The 21,686-nt window shown below is 35.5% G+C and overlaps 1 protein-coding gene across 10 annotated transcripts in view; it reads left to right on the top strand.

Moving 5' to 3' along the window:
• LOC123686437 (trithorax group protein osa) overlaps positions 1–21,686 on the top strand; it is a 73,096-nt gene that overhangs the window by 11,688 nt on the left and 39,722 nt on the right. For all 10 annotated transcript variants that reach the window (XM_045626574.1, XM_045626573.1, XM_045626571.1 and 7 more), the window contains one exon: positions 8,335–8,613. In XM_045626574.1, the coding sequence (XP_045482530.1) occupies positions 8,335–8,613 (279 nt within the window). The remainder of the gene's footprint in view (positions 1–8,334; positions 8,614–21,686) is intronic.

Below are 21,686 nucleotides of genomic sequence, written 5' to 3'. Positions count from 1 at the left end.
TACGCGTCGGAGCACAACCATATTTGGAATGTAGATTACTATTAACGATTTGAATAAACTGTGAAAAAATCATTGACTTCCCTAGGGATCCAGGGGTAGTTTTTCCAACCCTTAGATTTCGAAAATTCGTAAATACGCGTCGGAGCATAACCATATTTGGAATGTAGATTACTATTAACGGTGTGAATTGATACCGGAGCCAGATTGTTGTTTTCGGAGGGCTGCCACTCAAAATTCAATGCGATCGATTGATTTCGTATCCAAAAATCGATATGTTTCGGTAGATTCAGATTGTTTCAATAATTTTGGTTTGAATCTTGTTTCAGTATCAGATTTAGGGGAACATTCATTTTTTTCAAGTTTTCTAAGGTAATTACAGATCGAATAGTTTCTATTGATTTTCAATTATAACTAAAAATGTCGTTTCCAGAAAGTATAATGGTTTTTTACCTTATTTGAAACTTGATAAAGAAGATATAATTCAGTAACAAAACATTCATTTTACGGAAATAAAACGTTTTCCTAGTTACATAATAGCTTATTTTACACGACAGAGCAATAGCAGCATCTGTTTGCAACTTTGTCGGTTTTTGGAACGTGCTCAACCATACCTTATACAAAAAATTAATAATATTTCTATTGTACCATAGTGTTCAACTACTGAAAATCTACCTGACAGGTGGTGACAATAAAATTTGAATGTTAGAAGTTGCCGACCGAAGCAATGCATGATGCTGAGTTATAAAAAATAAACGAATATCTATCTGAGACGTAATGGTCTTCCCATTGAAAAACTTTCTTTCACAGATAAAGCACGTTTCGATAAGTTGCATATCTGGAAATGTAAAATCGGTAATCGATATTTATGTCAGGAGATAGATTAAGAGTAAATTTGACTAATGAATTTGTATCGATTGAGTTTAGTTTTTTTAACACTAAACAAAAAGCTATTACTTAGTCGTTATTACTTATTTCTACTATTAAATGCAAAATTTTGAATATTTGGAATCCTTGGGGAAGCTGCAGCCCTAAACCCCTTCTTCCCAGTCTCGGGTAGGCATAATACTTGATAAAAGTGATAGTCGTGATTTTTTGGTAGGAAAATTTTTCATAACATTATTTTTGATTTATTCTTCTTCACGATTAGAATTATCCTATTGATGAGTGACATCCATTTCAGTGAATACTGTTATTATGAAGATGTTGTTTGAACCTTAAGAAATAGTTTTATTTTCTTGCGTTCTCTATATTTTCTAATCTTTTCAAGTTATCAAGAGGAAAATTCTATTTCGCTCCAACGTCGATTATGACCAGAATGAATTGACTATTGGTAAACATATTTGTCTCTCCGCCATATGAAAACATACATCTTGCAATTTAGACTGATAATTTTTGAAAGACCTCTTGAGTATAACTAAGACTTATGTAATGGTCAAGCACAAATAATTTTCTTAATCGAGGCTTAGGCAATCGCTGATTTCAATTTCTGACACAAGACATTGTCGAAATTAATAATTCATATGAAATCATAAAAAATGCTCTAAAGAATGCCCATGTTATCACTAGAAATGGATTGATTATTCGAAATAATTTGGAATTCCTTTATTATCCGATGAAGGTTTTTAAATTCAATTATCATAAGGCGTTGCATTGTCAGAGGTGCCACAAAAGTGATCCAAAACAACCCTAGTTTGAAATTCCAAGAATTTTGCAAAAGGTACAAATTGGGGTAATTCCAAATGCTGTCCAATTGTTTTCAATTCACTCTCAGTAAACTGATGCTTGTATAACTTAAGGGTAATAAACGAAAGCGGTCGTGAAACCCTCATTCGTTAGAGTTTAGAAATTCCGAACGAGATATTGCGGGCAAATTTTATGACAAGCGATTATCCTCACGTTTCTTTAATCGTTATATTTGAATTTGAAGGCTTGCTGTTAATAATTATAGCTACCTATTATAATCCTGCTGAATACCTAGTGTATTGCCTACTGGGGAAACCATGTAAAAAAAAAACGCACCTTGTATTCTACCTCCCGGGTGGTGTGCAAAACTTTAAATCGATTCTCTTGAATGCCAATTGGATCAAAGTATCGGATGAACCGATGAAAATTCTTCAAATTTAGCGGCTGAAAAGATACCCTTGGCTCCCAAGAAAAGATAATCATTTTTTCACAGTTTATTCACATCCTTAATAGTAATCTACATTCCAAATATGGTTCTGCTTCGACGCGTATTTCCGAAGTTACGAATTTTCGAAATACAAGGGTTGGAAAAACTTCCCCTGGATCCCTAGGGAAGTCAATCATCTTTTCACAGTTTATTCACATCGTTAATAGTAATCTACATTTCAAATATGGTTATGCTCCGACGCGTATTTCCGAAGTTACGAATTTTCGGAATATAAGGGTTGGAAAAACTACCCCTGGATCCCTAGGGAAGTCAATCATTTTTTCACAGTTTATTTACATCGTTAATAGTAATCTACATTTCAAATATGGTTATGCTCCGACGCGTATTTCCGAAGTTACGAATTTTCGGAATATAAGGGTTGGAAAAACTACCCCTGGATCCCTAGGGAAGTCAATCATTTTTTCACAGTTTATTCACATCGCCAATAGTAATCTACATTCCAAATATGGTTATGCTCCGACGCGTATTTACGAAGTTACGAATTTTCGAAATATAAGGGTTGTAAAAACTACCCCTGGATCCCTAGGGAAGTCAATCATTTTTTCACAGTTTATTCACATCGTTAATAGTAATCTACATTTCAAATATGGTTATGCTCCGACGCGTATTTCCGAAGTTACGAATTTTCGGAATATAAGGGTTGGAAAAACTACCCCTGGATCCCTAGGGAAGTCAATCATTTTTTCACAGTTTATTCACATCGCCAATAGTAATCTACATTCCAAATATGGTTATGCTCCGACGCGTATTTACGAAGTTACGAATTTTCGAAATATAAGGGTTGTAAAAACTACCCCTGGATCCCTAGGGAAGTCAATCATTTTTTCACAGTTTATTTACATCGTTAATAGTAATATACATTCCAAATATGGTTGTGCTCCGACGCGTATTTCCGAAGTTACGAATTTTCGGAATATAAGGGTCGGAAAAACTACCCCTGGATCCCTAGGGAAGTCAATCATTTTTTCACAGTTTATTTACATCGTTAATAGTAATCTACATTCCAAATATGGTTGTGCTCCGACGCGTATTTCCGAAGTTACCAATTTTCGGAATATAAGGGTCGGAAAAACTACCCCTGGATCCCTAGGGAAGTCAATCATTTTTTCACAGTTTATTCACATCGTTAATAGTAATCTACATTCCAAATATGGTTATGCTCCGACGCGTATTTACGAAGTTACGAATTTTCGAAATATAAGGGTTGTAAAAACTACCCCTGGATCCCTAGGGAAGTCAATCATTTTTTCACAGTTTATTTACATCGTTAATAGTAATATACATTCCAAATATGGTTGTGCTCCGACGCGTATTTCCGAAGTTACGAATTTTCGGAATATAAGGGTCGGAAAAACTACCCCTGGATCCCTAGGCAAGTCAATCATTTTTTCACAGTTTATTTACATCGTTAATAGTAATCTACATTCCAAATATGGTTGTGCTCCGACGCGTATTTCCGAAGTTACCAATTTTCGGAATATAAGGGTCGGAAAAACTACCCCTGGATCCCTAGGGAAGTCAATCATTTTTTCACAGTTTATTCACATCGTTAATAGTAATCTACATTCCAAATATGGTTATGCTCCGACGCGTATTTACGAAGTTACGAATTTTCGAAATATAAGGGTTGTAAAAACTACCCCTGGATCCCTAGGGAAGTCAATCATTTTTTCACAGTTTATTCACATCGCCAATAGTTATCTACATTCCAAATATGGTTGTGCTCCGACGCGTACTTCCGTAGATATGAATTTTTCAAGTTAGACTGATGAAATTTTGAATAAAAACGATGCTAAAATATCCCGAGATCTGTAGAAAATCAATATTTCCTCCAACGGATACTCTGAATACTATACGAAACCCACTTCCTGAATTTCTATCCGATCTAGTGAATAGTTCCATAATAAATCGTCTTTTTGCCGCACGCCACTGGTCACCGCCTTCGGGTGTTTCCGTCAAACAGTCTGCTGGAAACGGTCTGCCAAATTCACACCGGTCATCACGTATATGTCGACAATTATAGAGAATAAAATATTTTTCAGTTTTTCACCACTAAGTCCTTATTCCTTAATATTTTTGGAGATATGAATGATGACGTTGATAACTTTTCTCATATTATAATTTTTTTTTTATTGAGAATTGATAGAGTAAAAAATGTAAAAATCTTATTGTTATCTCGTCATTCAAATTTCCTGTAGCGATTGCATAAATTTGTTTACGCTAACTCCAAACGAATTGCATGGGTAAAAAGGATCACAACAGCACAAGGATTTTCCCGATAATGGCGTCTAGTCCCTAAAGTCCCGACCTAAGTCAATTTTGTTGTTGAAACCCTTTCTTGGCGCCGGGAGAAGATATATTCGAACCCAATAAAACTCGACTGAAATTCCACTTTCTCCCCAAAACCTCGTAATGCTTTGGGGGTAGAATTTTAGCGTCACGTGTCCTCCTCTTTGCCTCTCTTGCGGATCGATTATTTGTTTACGCCGCCAATCTTTCCGCCTCCGTCCTGCTCCATATGGATGCTGCTCGGGAATGTTTCAATTTTTTCATATTGGTTTGAATAATTACGATTTCGATTTCGTTCGGTATTTGAATATTCGAGGATGAGAAACGAGGAAAGCACTTGGCTTTTGAGCGCTCGTTCCTTCATAAATCAACTGCGCCCTTGGAGACCACAACTGTATACCGGGTACCTATTAGACGTTTATGGAAAACTAATCATAATTATGAGCTGAAAAGTTGTATATTAAGGTTTGAGACAATGATCTTTCTCCCTAAAATATTTTCAGATTTCTACAGCTTCCGGTTATACCGGAAACAGATTACTACTTCCTTATTTCGAATGGCACACCCAGTATATTATTGCATCATCAGATAACTTTTTTTATGACAATTTCGGTAATATGCCATACCTTGGGTGAAAACATATGGACATGATGGAATCGGAAGAAATATACACTGTGTCCGTAAAATATGCAACAAATTCATTTTTAGCTAAACAGACCATTTTAAGAAATAATCCTGAAACACGTCGATTTTTTATTTTAATTTACCGTATTTTAAAATAATAATCTAATATACAGGGTGAATTACTTTCGTGTAATGACGTCACCGTAATTTTTTTTAAATGGAGCACTCCCATTTTGTCTCAATTTTCCAATTACTCTAGCTGAGCTGATTCCAAAAATGTATCACATGTTGATTCCAATTGGTACAGGGTGGAAGAAAATACAATAGTTTTGTGTGTGCTCATTAAGTAACGCGTAACATTCTTTATAAGTTGAATTAACAATATTTTCAAAAATACTCATTGTCTAGCGGCAATTGGTTTGAATGTAACACCCTGTAGTTTGTTATATTTTTAGATCAATAAAAATGTATAAAAATAAGAATACTTTCTTTCATATTCTGTCTGCTAGACCACAAGTACCAAACATGTTTGGAAACAGCTCATTTTTATTAATCTAAAAATGTAACAAACTACAGGGTGTTACATTCAAACGATTTGCCGTTAGACAATAAGTATTTTTGATAATATTGCTAATTTAACTATAAAGAATGTTACGCGTTACTTTATGAGCACACATAAAACTATTGTATTTTTGTCCACCCTGTACCAATTGGAATCAACATGTGATACATATTTGGAATCAGCTCAGATAGAGTAATCCGAAAATTGTGACAAAATGGGGGTGTTCCATTTAAAAACAAATGACAGTGACGTCATTACTCGAAAGTAATTCACCCTTCATATTAGATTATTATTTTAAAATACGGTAAATCAAAATAAAAAATCGACGTGTTTCAGGATTATTTCTTAAAATGGTCTGTTTAGCTGAAAATGAATTTGTTGCATACTTTACGAACACAGTGTATAGTCGTTCCCTATGTATCAGGACAATTTTTGAAAAGAAATAAATAAATTCTTTTATATTCCAAACATAATGATGTAATAATATACTGGGTGGTCTATTTGAAATGAGGAAGAAGTAGTCTGTTTCCGGTATAACCTGAAGTTGTAGAGATCTGAAAATTTAGGGAGAAAGATCATCGTCTCAAAGATAAATACGCAAATTTTCAGCTCAAAATTATGATTACTTCTCCATATACGTCTAATATGCCATCCCGGTGAATCACCCTGTATAAGTCTATATGTGGTCTTCAAGGGCGTAAGTTGCTGAGAAAAACTTTTTTCCATTCTCCATTTTGAGCCTTTAGACTGCGTGGATCGTATTGTCAAATTGTTTTCATTTCATCATTTCATGAAAATGATGAAAATCGATGCAAATGTCGGCAAACCCAATATCCAATATAATTATCCTTTTTAATTATCTTCCACTAATGAATATTATATAATTGTGACGTCCATCAAACGCAGCTAATGGACGAATTTGCATTTCTATCGATGAACAGCTGGGTTTGAAGTTTATTACGTCAAATCAATATAGGTGGGGTAGTTTGGGGTTGAAACAAGTTGGAAGATTTGTCTGAATTCAGTCGAAACCTTTGTCTTCGACACTACCACTACTCTTGTGAGAAGTTATCTGACTTCAATAGTTGCTGTGTTTTTTGAAAATATTGTTGAGCCGATTTTCGAGAACTTTCGAAAAGTGAGAATCGTGAATACATATTTCGAATTCGCAGTGAACTCAGTTTTCTTCTGAAATGGGGTACACTATTATTCAGGTAATTTCTTCTTGCCTCTTTTCAACAGCGATGTTCTCATCGTGGTAAAAATTAATATTACTTTCAACAATTACCCTCGTTATCCTTTCCACATATTACTTTCAACCTCAGTTTGAAATTGTAAGTTGATATCGAAATTTTTTTCGGCTCTAAAGTTTATTAAAAAACTATCCATATTCTTCGGAAATTTTGGATCCTATTTTCAAGAACCTTGAACTTATTTTTGATGTAATGTTCATGTTCATAAATTTAAGGGTTAAAATATTATTTTTTCGTATTGATACAGTATTATTAATGCAACAAAACATGAAGTGGAATTACAAAGAGGATCATTTAAAACTTTCCAGGGTGTCACAAAAAAGATGTTCGCTGCAAGAGAAAAATCTTCAAGGAAATCTGTTCTCTTCTCTCCTAATAATAAGATATCAGTGAACAGATCATAGATATCTTGATTCGTTCTCTAATTACAGGACGCTTCTGAAAAATGAATTTATATTATCTGGTAGTATTATGAATATTTTATAAAGTACTGAAAAAAACCTTTTAGAAGTTTTCGAATATCTCGAAAAGAAGCCAAGATATAGCGAAATATTTGCAGTAATTTTTCAGAAACACCCTGTAAATCAAAAACGAATCAAGATAACTATGATCTGCTTTCTGATATCTTACTATTTCCAAAAAAAATCGGCTTCCTTGAAGATTTTTTCTCTAACTTTTATATTTCCTGAGATGCGTCCAGTGAGAATCGAATTTGGGACACCCTGTACCAAAATGTAGGCAAGCATTCGTCTGCCTTACTCAGGGTGCTGATCCTGAGAAGGACCTATGAAGGTCCTGAAAAAAATAGTTTGCCAAACCTGGTCTGGACTTGTACGCACCATATTTGAACATAAGAGTCAAAGAGCACCAAAACCAAGCTCGACTGGAAGAAACAGATAAATCCAGGCTAGTCCAACATGCTTGGGATGAAGACCAAAGTTTCAAATGGGATGAATCTTCCATAATATCAAAGGAAAAAGATCCAAACGGAAGAAACTCAAAGAAGCAGCCTTTATGGCTATCACTCCAGATTCCATCAAGATGTCAACGAGGTCTGAGCACCAATTATAAGATCCAATCTGAGTTAGGTTGGTGCAACTGAGTGCCTCTTGACACCACCAAATCAGAAAGGAGTCGGACAACTGCTTATAACAGATGTAAGGTGTAGCTCATATCAAGCTGAATGCGTATAGATTGCTACCTGCTTCTGTAGACTAGTGGAGAGAGTGAATGGGTAGTAAACGATCTAACCAGGATTCAAACCCCGATACCTCCAATATGAACTACAAGTCCAGACCTAGTTTGGTAAACGGGTTTTCTCAAAACCACCACGAGGCGATTATAGAAACAGGCCAAATACCTATCCCATCATTAAAGCCCAACAATGTACTAAAATGTTGACACTTTCTTTCCAGCTGCCGTCGCCTTACGGCAGTGCAGCTCCGACGGCTGGTTACAGCGACGCTGGACGTACCGGATGGCCAGGTCATTCCGTTACGTCACAACATCCACCCAGTAGTCCTGGTCCACCAAGTTCGGGGGCTACTCCAGCTAGTCAGCCCTCGCCGCAGCCTACGGCGCCGAGCCATTCCCCAGGTCCTGGATCAGGCCTGCCGCCCAGTCCGCAGCATCAGGGTTTTCCGAGTAGGCCCGCCCAGCCTACCACACCTAATGCCCATGGACCGGACGCAGCTGTAAGTAGTAGCCTTGCAAAAATCTTCTTATAACATTTCGTCACAGCTAGTGCCTGACTTATTGGGTATATTTGCTTGTTGGTTCACCTTAGGGTAAAGTGGGCACAACATTTATAAGGTGTTGTGAAAGAAATCTATTATTTTTGAAGATAATATCATTGAGCCTCTCTCATAAAATACCTCGCCCCTATTGGCAAAATTTGAGATGGTCGATTTTCACAAGCCTCTGTTGAAGCGAATTTTTCACCAACAAAATTGTTCGCCATGGATAGGAATCACTTGATGCAGATTGAAAATTGTAAAATATAGCGGATTTTTTTCTCTTTGATGGTGTCCATCTTTGAGGCGCGCTCAAAATAAGCTGAGTCAAGTATTCACCAAAATGTCAGAAAAGTTTTTGTAATGGGTGTTTTTTTTTCGAGGTATATAACTTTAAGTTGGCATTACTGTTCGAGATGGCGACTGATTTAACAGCTGTCAAGTGATTTATTCTCCGTTTGTTTTGGCAATTCATCATGAATAGACTCATGCCTGAACAACGCTTGCAAATAGTGCAATTTCATTTCTAAAATAATGGTTCTGTGCGGAATACGTATCGCGCACTACGTCCATTTCATTTTGTTTAGCGATGAAGCGCACTTCTGGTTGAATGGCTACATCAACAAACAAAACTGCCGCATTTGAAGTGAAGCTAATCCTCAAGTGTATGCCGAAACACCGTTAAATCCAGAAAAACTGACAGTTTGGTGCACTTTATGGGCTGGTGGAATCATTGGTCCGTACTTCTTCAAAAACGATGATGGCCAGAACGTTACAGTCAATGGTGATCTGTATAGAGCCATGATTACTAACTTTTTCATTCCTGAACTGAACAACCATGATGTCCAGGAGCTGTGGTTCCAACAAGACGGCGCAACATGTCACACAGCTCGTGCCACAATCGATTTATTGAAAGACACGTTTAGTGACCGCCTAATTTCACGTTTTGGACCTGTGAATTGGCCTCCAAGATCTTGTGATTTAACACCGCTAGACTACTTTCTATGGGGCATTGTAAGTCATTGGTCTATGCGGATTGACCATTTGGAAGACAACATTCGCCGTGTTATTGCCGATATACGGCCACAAATGTTGGAAAAAGTCATCGAAAATTGGACGTCCAGATTGAACTACATCCGAGCCAGTTGTGGCGGTCATATGCCAGAAATCATATTTAAAATGTAATGCCACAAGATTATCTTGGGGATAAATAAAATTCATGTCAATCGAATAATCCATCGTTGTTTTATTACAATTTAAAGTTCTATAGCTCTAAAAAAACACCCTTTATAAACAAGGCATTACCTCGCTGGAGAAATGTTTTTCTTATGCTGCAGCTAGCAGAAATCGAATTGTAAGAGTCGATATAAACAACACGTGGTGAAGTAGTCCAACCACGTTATCTATCCACTGTTCATTTAAATTGTAAAACTTATAACAATGTGAAATCGATACCGTTGAACGAAAAAAAAAATTGTCCTAGAATTCTATCCAGAAGGCACTGCGTCTACAATGTCTCTGCCTTTTATTTTGTTGGTAAAAGTTTTGTCGCCCATTAAAGGAAGTTCTTTTATAGTCGGTCGAAGTTTTACGATAATGTGCATGAGTTAAAATAGTAATTGCATACTTATTACAATTTGCTTGGAACTGTTTATACCTGGGAGTGTTTGAAATTGTTTACGAGAGATCATCTTGGCTAGACATATTATGAATCAATCACAGTACGATTACTAAATTTATTTCTAATTCCGTTTTCGTATCTACTATTTCTCCGTAACATCCTGATATGTTTGTGAGCCTTTCTTGTCTGTTCTCCAACGGGTACATTTGTACCGTCAGCTGATTCGGGTTTGGATTTGTGGGTTTCCCTTTTACATAAATACCTACATAGTTTACCTGCCACTGACCTTTCTCAAGCAATAAATTATGTAAGAGTCATTGGGAACCTTTCTCTGAAATTGACGGTTGACTTGTAAACCGAATGTTGGTTGGATGATTCACCATCGAGATATTCCAATCTGATTTTGTTTCCTAGACGTCAGCTAGTGCTCATTCACTACGCTATCGGAATTGACTGCACAGGGTGTCCCAAATTTGATGTTCACTGGAAGCATTTCGAGAACTGTTATTCGAAAAATTCTCAAACGCCATTTTCAGTGATTTTTATGATTTACATGATACTTATAACAGATCATAGAAATCAATTACCATTTAAGAGACATAGAGGAAAGTTGGTGTTTCTTAAATGGGACACCCTTAATTTTTAAGGCAGTTTTTCAGCCATAGATTAGTTTTTCGACTTGGTTTTTTATGGGACACCTCGTATATTAACATTTTCAATTCATTTCGGGATTTGATTAATTTTGTGTCCATTGTATAATTCTTATCAAGTCATATATAGAGTGTCCCATGTAATTAGAAATTAATTATCGTTTCAGAGATATACAGGGGAATTGATGTTTTTTGAATGAGACACCCTATATTTGACTTGATTACAATTACACAATGGACACAAAATGAATTGAACCTCGAAATAAATGATGAGTATTTATATATAAGGTGTACCAAGAAAACGAAGTCGATAAAGTCAATATCTTTGAAACTTATGCCAATTTTGAAAAACCGAAAACAGGATGATTTTCATCAAATCTGCGTTGATAGATACAGGGTGTCCCATTTGAGTAACACCAAATCTCCTCTATATTTTACGTTTTGGATTTTTTTTAGATTGTGCTTTTCTGTTGTTGAAGGTGGATGAAAATGAGTGTTAGATCTCCCCTTATTCCAGAAAATATTGTCGTTTTCTATTGAAATGAAATGAAAAATGATATACAGATACTCCTCTCGTTATCAGGGCAATTTGTGGAGATTACTCATATTTCTTTTGTGTGGAGATGAAAATAGATTCAATTCTTTTGTTCATTATTTCCGATCTTAAGCTTTAAAAATTTTCTGAGAAAGAATTTTTCTATTGTCCCCTGTTTACTTTTTGGAATGTTTTTTTTTTTCGATCGTAATGATTTTACTTGATTGTGTTATTCTGTTGTTGAACGTGGGTGAAGAGGGATATTGGATCTCCTATTATTCCAGAAAATATTGTCGTTTTCTATTGACCAGATGAAAAATCATGTATAGATACTTTTCTCGTTATCAGGGCAATTTGTGAGGATTACTCATATTTCTTTTGTGTGGAGGTGAAAATAGATTCAATTCTTCGTTTCATTATTCCTATCATTGAATTTGGGACACCCTGTACCTGTTATATGACGGATAAAGAGGTATATGGCGAAATGTCTCTTTTTATTATCCGTGAGAATTTAAATCAGCTGGCCGTTTAAGGGATTCGCAAGATTCCGAACACGTTTTCCATAGATCCGTTATTTGTGCCTTCGGTTGAGACCAAAAAAGGAATGGCATGTTGTTTCAGTTTTTAAGACTTACCCGATAAACTGTTGTAGGAGTATTCCTCACTTTTAAGGCGATTGCTCACGAGACGTCAGTCGTTTCATTCATCTCTGAATTTTGTATTCGAATTCTGTTCGTTTTTGAACAATTTTTGTTTTGATTTTATTTTATTTCGTGTATTGGATCTTGGTTAGTAGTTTTCACCCTGTTCAAGATTTCCATTTTTTTTTTCGAAGTGAATTGTAGCTGTAACAGAAACATCTCGTCTTAGGAATATTTTTATGAAGTTATCAACGGAATAATCTAACGATTTCACGTAGGTATTTGTGAAAATTTAGTTTTTTCTTGGATTCACTGCCACACAGATTCCAGCAGGGTGATTACTGCCATAAAATTCCTGGGTATTCTACATTCTAGTGTTCCCATTTAAGAAAAAAAACATAACTTTGGGTTATAACTTCGTAATTAAAAATTCTGCTAAAAAGGCGAGCACGCCACTGGATTTTACGTAAAAAGTGCCTGTTAGCGTTTTAATTTCAGAGCTCTATCATCAGTATTAGCGGAGATATGAATTTTTTCGATATGGCAATTTTTCCAATTTTCACTTATAACTCGAAAACAAAAGGAGGTCCATCTCCTCTGGTTTAAAAATTGCAGTGCTGAAACTCGAAATGTTCCCACCCTGTACAGTCGAAAATTCTTCAACAGTTCTAATATCATTTTTCAAAAGGAAGTTGGAATGTTCGAATTTTATCGACACAAAAATTGTGTCTGTTTAGATATTGAATCAGGAAGTTGACACTTGGAAAATATTGGCAGTTTATGCTTTATTTTGTGATGTATGTGTTTTACCCGAGGAAGAATCCTCAAGTAATAAAACGATAGTTCGTGAGTGGTTCACTAAGCGGACTGTATATCAGAAAACTTGACCCAAATTGAACATTGAAATGTTGAATACTTGCACCTGACTTACTCGACTTCTGATGCTTTCTTTCACAATGAGGTGATTGTGAAGGACTGTCCAAATCTTAACACTATATGAGCACTAAAACTAAAACTAACTAACTAAAACTATGAAAGTACGTAAAATTAGTCTTGAACGAATGAGGCACTTGATGGAAGATCGAACGAGAACTTTTAATGCGAAGGAGGCAATCGATTTGTTCACTGTTCGAAATCCAAAATCATACTGTTTTTTTTTTAATTTGTCTTTTTGCCTTTTCCCTTTCAGATTACAATGTTCTTGTGCATATGCCGGTTTCACGCAAGGAGAGGTGCAAGTACGTGGTACGTTCGTGAATATTTGAACCACTTGCGTGAATACCGAACAGTGTAACATTTCAAAACTTCAAGTATGATAAAAAAAATTGATTTTTTTTTTATATTTTCGTGAAATGAATACGTGAAAAAAATTCATTAGCCACGTGACATTGAACACGAATCAGACCGCGTGAAGTCACAGTTTGTAAGACCAACATATTCAAATTATCATTTTATATACACTGAGTCCGTGAAGTATGGATCAAATTCATTTTTAGCTAAACAGACCATTTTAAGAAATAATCCTGAAACACGTCGATTTTTTATTTTAATTTACCGTATTTTAAAATAATCTGTTATACAGGGTGAATTACTTTCGAGTTATGACGTCACCGTCATTTTTTTAAACGGAACACCCCCCATTTTGTCTCAATTTTCCGATTACTCTAGCTGAGCTGATTCCAAAAATGTATCACATGTTGATTCCAATTGGTACAGGGTGGACAAAAATACAATAGTTTTGTGTGTGCTCATAAAATAACGCGTAACATTCTTCATTAGTTAAATTAACAATATTATCAAAAATACTTATTGTCTAGCGGCAATTGGTGAATGTAACACCATGTAGTTTGGTACATTTTCAGATAAAAATGAGCTGTTTCCGAACATGTTTGTTACTTGTGGTCTAGCAGACAGAATATGAAATAAATTATTTCTTATTTTTACACATTTTTATTGATCTAAAAATGTAACAAACTACAGGGTGTTCAAACCAATTGCCGCTAGACAATAAGTATTTTTGATAATATTGTGAATTTAACTAATAAAGAATGTTACGCGTTACTTTATGAGCACACACAAAACCATTGTATTTTTGTCCACCCTGTACCAATCGGAATCAACATGTGATACATTTTTGGCATCAGCTCAGCTGGAGTAATCGGAAAATTGAGACAAAATGGGGGTGTTCCATTTGAATAAAATGACGGTGACGTCATTACTCGAAAGTAGTTCACCCTGTATATTAGATTATTATTTTAAAATACGGTAAATCAAAATAAAAAAATCGTGTTTCAGGATTATTTCTTAAAATGGTCTATTTAGCTAAAAATGAATTTGTTCCATACTTTAAGGACACAGTGTATTTACACCCATTGCATCTTTGACAACGTTTCCATAATTATGAATCTCTGTTATATCGGCGCGAAACGTGCATAAATTCAAAATAAATAAATATTGATGAGTAACAACAATGTGTTGAATGATCCGATCGTAATTGACAGAAATTGGTGCAAGGTGATATCATCGAGATATCATTAACCTCGGTGTCATTTTCTATGCAGGGTCTTTGAACCTGATTGAAACGAGATATAATTGACTTGGTGAGAGAGAAAGAGAGATGATGGTCACGTTTTTTCATCCGGTCCTAGTCAGCTGCTACTCAAACAAAAGGTGACCTTTTTGTTGATCATCTGCCAGAAAACTGACCACCAGATGATGGATTTGAATTCATTCAATTATTATGCTTTATATTTGACAAACGAGGAGAAAATTATTTGTGATCGAAGTCTAAGATCAAATGTCCATTTTTTCAGTAAGAATGATACAATTAAAAATAGTTTTGAGTGCGAAAATGTGTATTATACACTTCGCCAAAAAATTTAGGCACTACTAAAAGTTGGGCAAAAGTTTGAAATAACGGGTCTTTTTTTTCGAGGTATATAACTTTAAGTTGGCATTACTGTTTAAGATGGCGATCGATTTAACAGCTGTCAAGTGATTCATTCTCAGTTTGGTTTGGCAATTCATCATGAATAGACTCACGCCTGAACAACGCTTGCAAATAGTGCAATTTCATTTCGAAAATAATGGTTCTGTGCGGAATACGTATCGTGCACTACGTCCATTTTATTTTGTTTAGCGATGAAGCGCATTTCTAGTTGAATGGCTACGTCAACAAACAAAACTGCCGCATTTGGAGCTTATCCTCAAGTGTATGTCGAAACACTGTTACATCCAGAAAAACTGACTGTTTGGTGCGCTTTATGGGCTGGCCAGAACGTTACAGTCAATGGTGATCGGTATAGAGCGATGATTACTAACTGTTTCATTCCTGAATTGAACAACTATGATGTCCAGGAGCTGTGGTTCCAACAAGACGGCGCAACATGTCACACAGCTCGTGCCACAATCGATTTCACGTTATGGACCTGTGAATTTGCCTCCAAGATCTTGTGATTTAACACCGCTAGACTACTTTATGTGGAGCTATGTAAAGTCATTGGTCTATGCGAATAAGCTACAAACTAGGGCTGCAACCGAAACCGAACCGAACTACCAATTCCGGCCGATTCGGCTGCTCGGCCGGAATTCCGGCCTAGGCCGAATTCCACTTCGATTCGGCCGAATTTTTCCAAGTGAAAATTAAAAGAAAAACAGGAGATAATTTTGATAATTTATTTGCATAATAAAAATAAAAAGTCTTCTAGAAATATGATATATCAATCATAAATATCACAGATTAAAAAATAAAAGTCTTCTAGAAAAGGAACGTAATTCATAATTATCACAGCTGAAAAAATAAAAAATACTCTTCACGAAAAGGATCATAACATAATTCGTAATTAATAACATCAGGATGAAAACAAAAATATTTCTGATTCTATAGAGTAGTCAAATAAAACAACTAAAAATTTTCATGAATGAACACTATTTTTTCGGCCATTTCGGGATTCAACGAACTTCTCTTATCTTCGAAAATGTTCCTCATTTCTGAGAATAAGCGTTCGCTTGGAACACTTGTTCCAGGACATGAAAGAAATTTCGGTACAAGTTTGAAAATGTAAGGAAAGTTTTTATTCTGTGTCTTCCAAAATTCGAGAGGACACGAATTGCGATCTAAAATGGGTTTTTGGAGGTATTCACCAATTTCATCCGTGATGGATTTTTTAACATCGCAGTTTTTGTTTTCTTTAGAGGAATGGGCAATGTCTTCAAAGCATTGCCATAAAGTTGAAGTCTCGTTACTTGCCTTCTTTTTTTTTATTAATGGTTCGTCATCTGAGTTATTCGTTTCCGAATCGCTTCCTCGAGTAAGTCTACTTATAGAAGTTATTTCCTTGATCACAATGGAAATAATTGATTTTTTTCCGATGTGTTAAAAACACATTTTTATATCTCAGGTCGATGAAGGTAGCTATGGCTATGGCCAACGATTCGGCCTTCGTTTCGATCTGCGATCCGGCCAACGGTTCGGTTTGTGATTCGGCCTACAAATTCGGTTCGGTCCGGCCAATACAGCCGGATCGAAAAATTCGGTTCGGTTTGAAAATGGCGTTTCGTTGCACCCCTACTACAAACACTTGACCATTTGGAAGACAACATTCGCCGTGTTATTGCCGATATACGGCCACAAATTGGTTTTCCAATGAGAGGTTTAATTTTGAGTAGCCAACTATCTGGGCAGCTGTCACTATTGAAATTCTCTTCTATAATAATTGTCTTAAGTACTCACCGACGGCTTGCTTTCATTATTTAATGTGAGTGGATTTTTTTCCATTATAAACTTCGAAAGAATTCATTATTTTCTTCATCATCACAACTAGCAATTGACTATCGAGACATCATAAATCTAAAATAAAGAACATATTTCAATCTCGTCAACACCATTGGATGAAATATATGATAATTTCAATTGCAGGTTACTTGTAAAATGTACATAAAATACCTTGGAAATAACCAACTGAAGAAAAACTGATTGATTCACGAAAATCTCGTATTTTTTAATTTATCTGATATGTCATCGAAGTTTCTGAAATTGCTGGTGTGCCAAAGCATTCTCAAAAAAAACGTTTCTAACGTTGAGCCTCCTCGAATTTATTCTGATTCAAAGAAGATTCTATAGCAACTAAACATCTTTGAGGGTTTCACAAATAATTGGTGGGATCTTGCTAATATTTTATCGATAAATAAGTAGATATTCGGTACCCCATCTTTCCGTCACCATAGTTACCACCTTAGTTACTATGGTGAAGAGAAGAGAGGGATACCGATCATTAACGCATCAATCGATAATAAATTAGAAAGATCCTATTACCGAATATTGAACTGACACCTGATGAACATATGTTCGATTATGGAAAACTGAAAATTGCACCATATAATTCTTGCTAACTGGTCGATGAAGAAAATATCAAACATTCGCCGTATTATTGCCGATATACGGCCACAAACGTTGGAAAAAGTCATCGAAAATTGGACGTCCAGATTGGACTACATCCGAGCCAGCCGTGGCGGTCATATGCCAGAAATCAAATTCAAAATGTAATGCCACAAGATTATCTTGCGGATGAATAAAATTCATGTCAATCGAATAATCCATCGTTGTTTTATTGCAATTTAAAGTTCTATAGCTCTAAAAAAACTCCCTACAGTTTCGACCAAAATTCATCACTTCTGCCTAATTTTTAGTGGTGCTTCAATTAATTGATAAAGTGTATTCTGACATGTTTGTCATTTGTGTTCAGTAGTTGTCAAAACTGTATACATCATAACAGATTTCAATCGAAATGTCTTTTCACAGATCGTACGCACAATTACAATAATTCTGGTATTTTGTGATAACATATTCAATATCTCTCTCGACCGAGTGCTCGATATCCAACATGTTGGTAACTTAATTGGGATAATTCCCAAGCGTGAATACCTGATGGTTGGATTGTTTGGACATTTACATGATAGCAGATTAATTTGAACGAACACACAATTTATCCTACGCTTTTGGACGTGTTCCAAAAAGATTTCGAAGCTTTCTAACAGCGAATTGATTGTTTTCCGATCGAAAATTTACGTTTTCAGGTAATTAGATGGATTTCGAAGTTATCGCACAATCGCTGAATAAAAAGATGATTGTATCAGAGGACCAACCAATTTTAACCGATATCATGTTCATATTAGGCCAACTGAAAAGTCCCCGGTTTGATGCACAGATGGCGGTGCTAGTATTGAATTCATATGATTTTTAGTTGATACCAACCTTCAATCGATACGTGTCAAAATTTGACAGCAGTCCGACCCTTAGTTTGTGAGATATTGCGTTGTGAGTGTAGCTACTTTTGTTATTTGAAAAAAGAAGGAAATTAAATTTCGTGTGGGGATAAAGTATTACTCTTTGAAGGGAAAAAATACAGTTGAAGCTAAATCTTGGCTGGCAAGGTTATGGCATCAGTATTCTGGGATGCGCAAGGTATAATATTTATTGATTACCTCCAAAAGGGCCAGACCATCAACAGCGATTATTATATAGGGTATTGGATCGTTTAAAGGATGAAATCGTTAAAAAACTGCTCCATTTGAAGACAAAAAGTGCTGTTTCATCAAGACAATGCGCCGTGTCACAAATCAATGAAAACAATGGCAAAATTGCATGAATTGGGCTTCGAATTGCTTCTGCATCCACGCATCCACCGTATTCGCCAGATCTGGCCCCCAGCGACTTTTTCCTGATCTCAGAACTCAAAAGAATGCTCGCTGGAAAGAAATTTAGCGCCAATGAAGAAGTCATCGCCGAAACTGAGGCCTATTTTGAAGCGAAAGATGAATCGTACTACAAAAATGGTATCGAAAAGTTGGAAGATTGCTATATTCGCTCGAAGGCAACTATGTTGAATAATAAAATCGAATTTTGCCAAAAAACTATCTTAGACCGGGGACATTCCAATTGGCCTGTTACTATTATTGAAAAAATATCATTGAGGAGTGAAAAGCCGTTTTACAAACCGAGTTTGTTACAAATATAAACTTAAAATTATTACAATTTTAATAATAGGGGAAATAACAAAAGTGTAGATTTCTGTAAAAGTCATTTATCTTCAATTCAACAAGAAGTTGTTAATTTCTTTTAGAGGGACTGAAACTGCTTGTAAGATTGCTCTGCGTTACCAAGGTTGTTTTGAAGAGTAATGTTTTTTTTATTCTATCCAATAAGTGATCTATAGGATTCAGATCCGGTGAGCAAAAAGGCTACTGAAAAACTGAATCATCCTCCGTTTCTAATAAAAATTACAACTCGGCTTCTATGTTTATGTGTGTATGTTCTTTTATGGTTCCCAATTCCAGAAACCTTGAATAGAATTCCTCATCGTTCTTACAATCTGCCATTGTGACCTGTCTCATTCTGCCAGAGCAATAATTTAAGGATTTAAAATCGAAACTGCCAGAACAAAATATCTCATCAAGTTGTTTATCTACCTTTCAGTAAACACGTTTTTATCACTTGTAGCAAAAACAAATCAACATTTCATCTCAAATCTTGAGTGATTCCATATAAGTTTGTTTGTGTATATTTGTGTGTTTTTGTCAACGCTTTTTGTACGATCCAGAGTTCGAGTCACAGGAAGCCTGACAAAAATCCATTTACCGTTTCCATAGAAAGAATACAACAGCATTTCACCGCTCGATTTTTCATTCCATTTCACATATTGGCTGTTTTATTGCCTCCAAATGCATATTTTGCCTTGAAGCGAAAGCCCCGACTACAGATAAAAGAGTGAAATTTACGGTTTGAGGTAGGATTCGAATAGAACATAACCAGTAGATAATCGTTGTATTATTGCCGCTATAACGATAGCAAAAATCGAATATAAACCGGGCGATAAAGATCGATCATTTCGATTATATTTCCAGAGCCGTTCAAAAGTTGTACAGCCACTTCGTAAACTGGTCTCGTAACCTCATTTTCATGAATGGATTGGTGTCGTAAAGCTCACCCAAAGAGAGATATAGAGCGTCAGCCCGAAAAAAAGGTCTTCAGGGGGGACCGTAATTTGTAAGGAAGCAGATTATCAAATCTCTTCCTCAAGTATTTTTAAATCCCTTGACGAAACGGGTTCAACAGGTGTATCAGACAAAGTTTCATTCAACTTGAAGAGGCGGAATTCCCGTTTACCATATGAAAATGCTACGTGAAGGAGCAGAAAGGGAGAAAATTCGTTTGGATTTAGTTGGGCGAGGAGAATTTTCCTTTTATTTTTCATCTTTTCTCTTCCGGATGGGAGAGTCTTATAATGCAGCTGCCTGCTCCATTACTCATTGCTTGTTTCTGCTTCAGTCACATCTATTCTCCCAATGAATCTTCCAGAGCTGGATGTTACCTTTTTTATTATGTTTCTCAAGTGGAAAATTCATCAGAATGGGAATGACACGGCTTTATTATTTTAATGGAAAAAGTTTCCATTTCGTTTTAGGAACTACTCGGTTGGTATTTGTTTTGAAATTACTATTTTTCGATCAATACCGTAATACGTTTTTCCATTTTCCACTTTGTGTACATTTTGGTCGAGGAGTTGCCGGGAATTGGTCTTTTAAAATGCTAGTGTTGGCTCTATATACATGCAGAACTTGGGTCATTTAATGGATTTGAGCATTGGATATAAATACAGAGTGATTCAAATTACCAATCCACAAATTTTGGGAGTGATAGTTCTTGTTGAAATAAGAAGTTCTTTCAGGTAATTTTTTTTTTTCATTTTCTAATACAGTTTTAGAACTTAATTTTTTTGCATTAATTTGTTAAATTCTTCATATTTTTTACGAGAAAAATGACTTCAATGTTAACGAGACTCCAATATTTGCCTCAAAGTGATCAACACTTTTTATTCGATCTTTTTTGCCAACATGATATGTTTGGACCAAAAATGTACAGGGTTTTCATAGGAATACAACTCAAATTCATCAAAAGCCAAGATTTTCAAATTAGAAACTATATTTTTTTATTATTTCAGTCGATTCCACGTCCAAAAATAGTGTGGGTTACTCAAGCAAACCCTATACCTAAAATGAAAACTTTAAGAGTTACCGAGGAAGAACTTCAAATGAGGAAAAACCGCAATTTATAACTGTGTGAAGTAGTCTGTGACTTCCGGAAAACACAGAAAAAAACTAACATTCGATGTTTCCATAACTAAATTTGACATTTCAAGAATTGTAATGAATTATTCGTAATTGAAAATTGTATTGGTTTATGGATTTCTCAACAGTTCCAACGAAAAATTAACTCTTATTCTTGAAATGTCAAATTTAGTTATGGAAACATCGAATTTTAGTTTCTTTCTGTGTTTTCCGGAAGTCACAGACTACTCCACACAGATATAAATTGCGGTGTTTCCTTATTTAAAGTTCTTCCTCGATAATTCTCAAAGTATTCATTTTAGGTATAGGGTTTGCTCAAGTAACCCCCACTATTTTTGTACGTAGAATAGACTGAAATAATAAAAAATGTAGGTTCTAATTCGAAAATCTTGAGTTTTGTTGAATTTGAGTTGTCCGAGTTCATGATCTTCTTATAAAAACCCTGTACATTTTTGGTTCAA

This window comes from Harmonia axyridis, chromosome X (genome assembly GCF_914767665.1).
Source record: "Harmonia axyridis chromosome X, icHarAxyr1.1, whole genome shotgun sequence".
Taxonomy (NCBI): Eukaryota; Metazoa; Arthropoda; class Insecta; order Coleoptera; family Coccinellidae; genus Harmonia; species Harmonia axyridis.
This window is presented reverse-complemented; position numbering and strand designations above follow the sequence as displayed.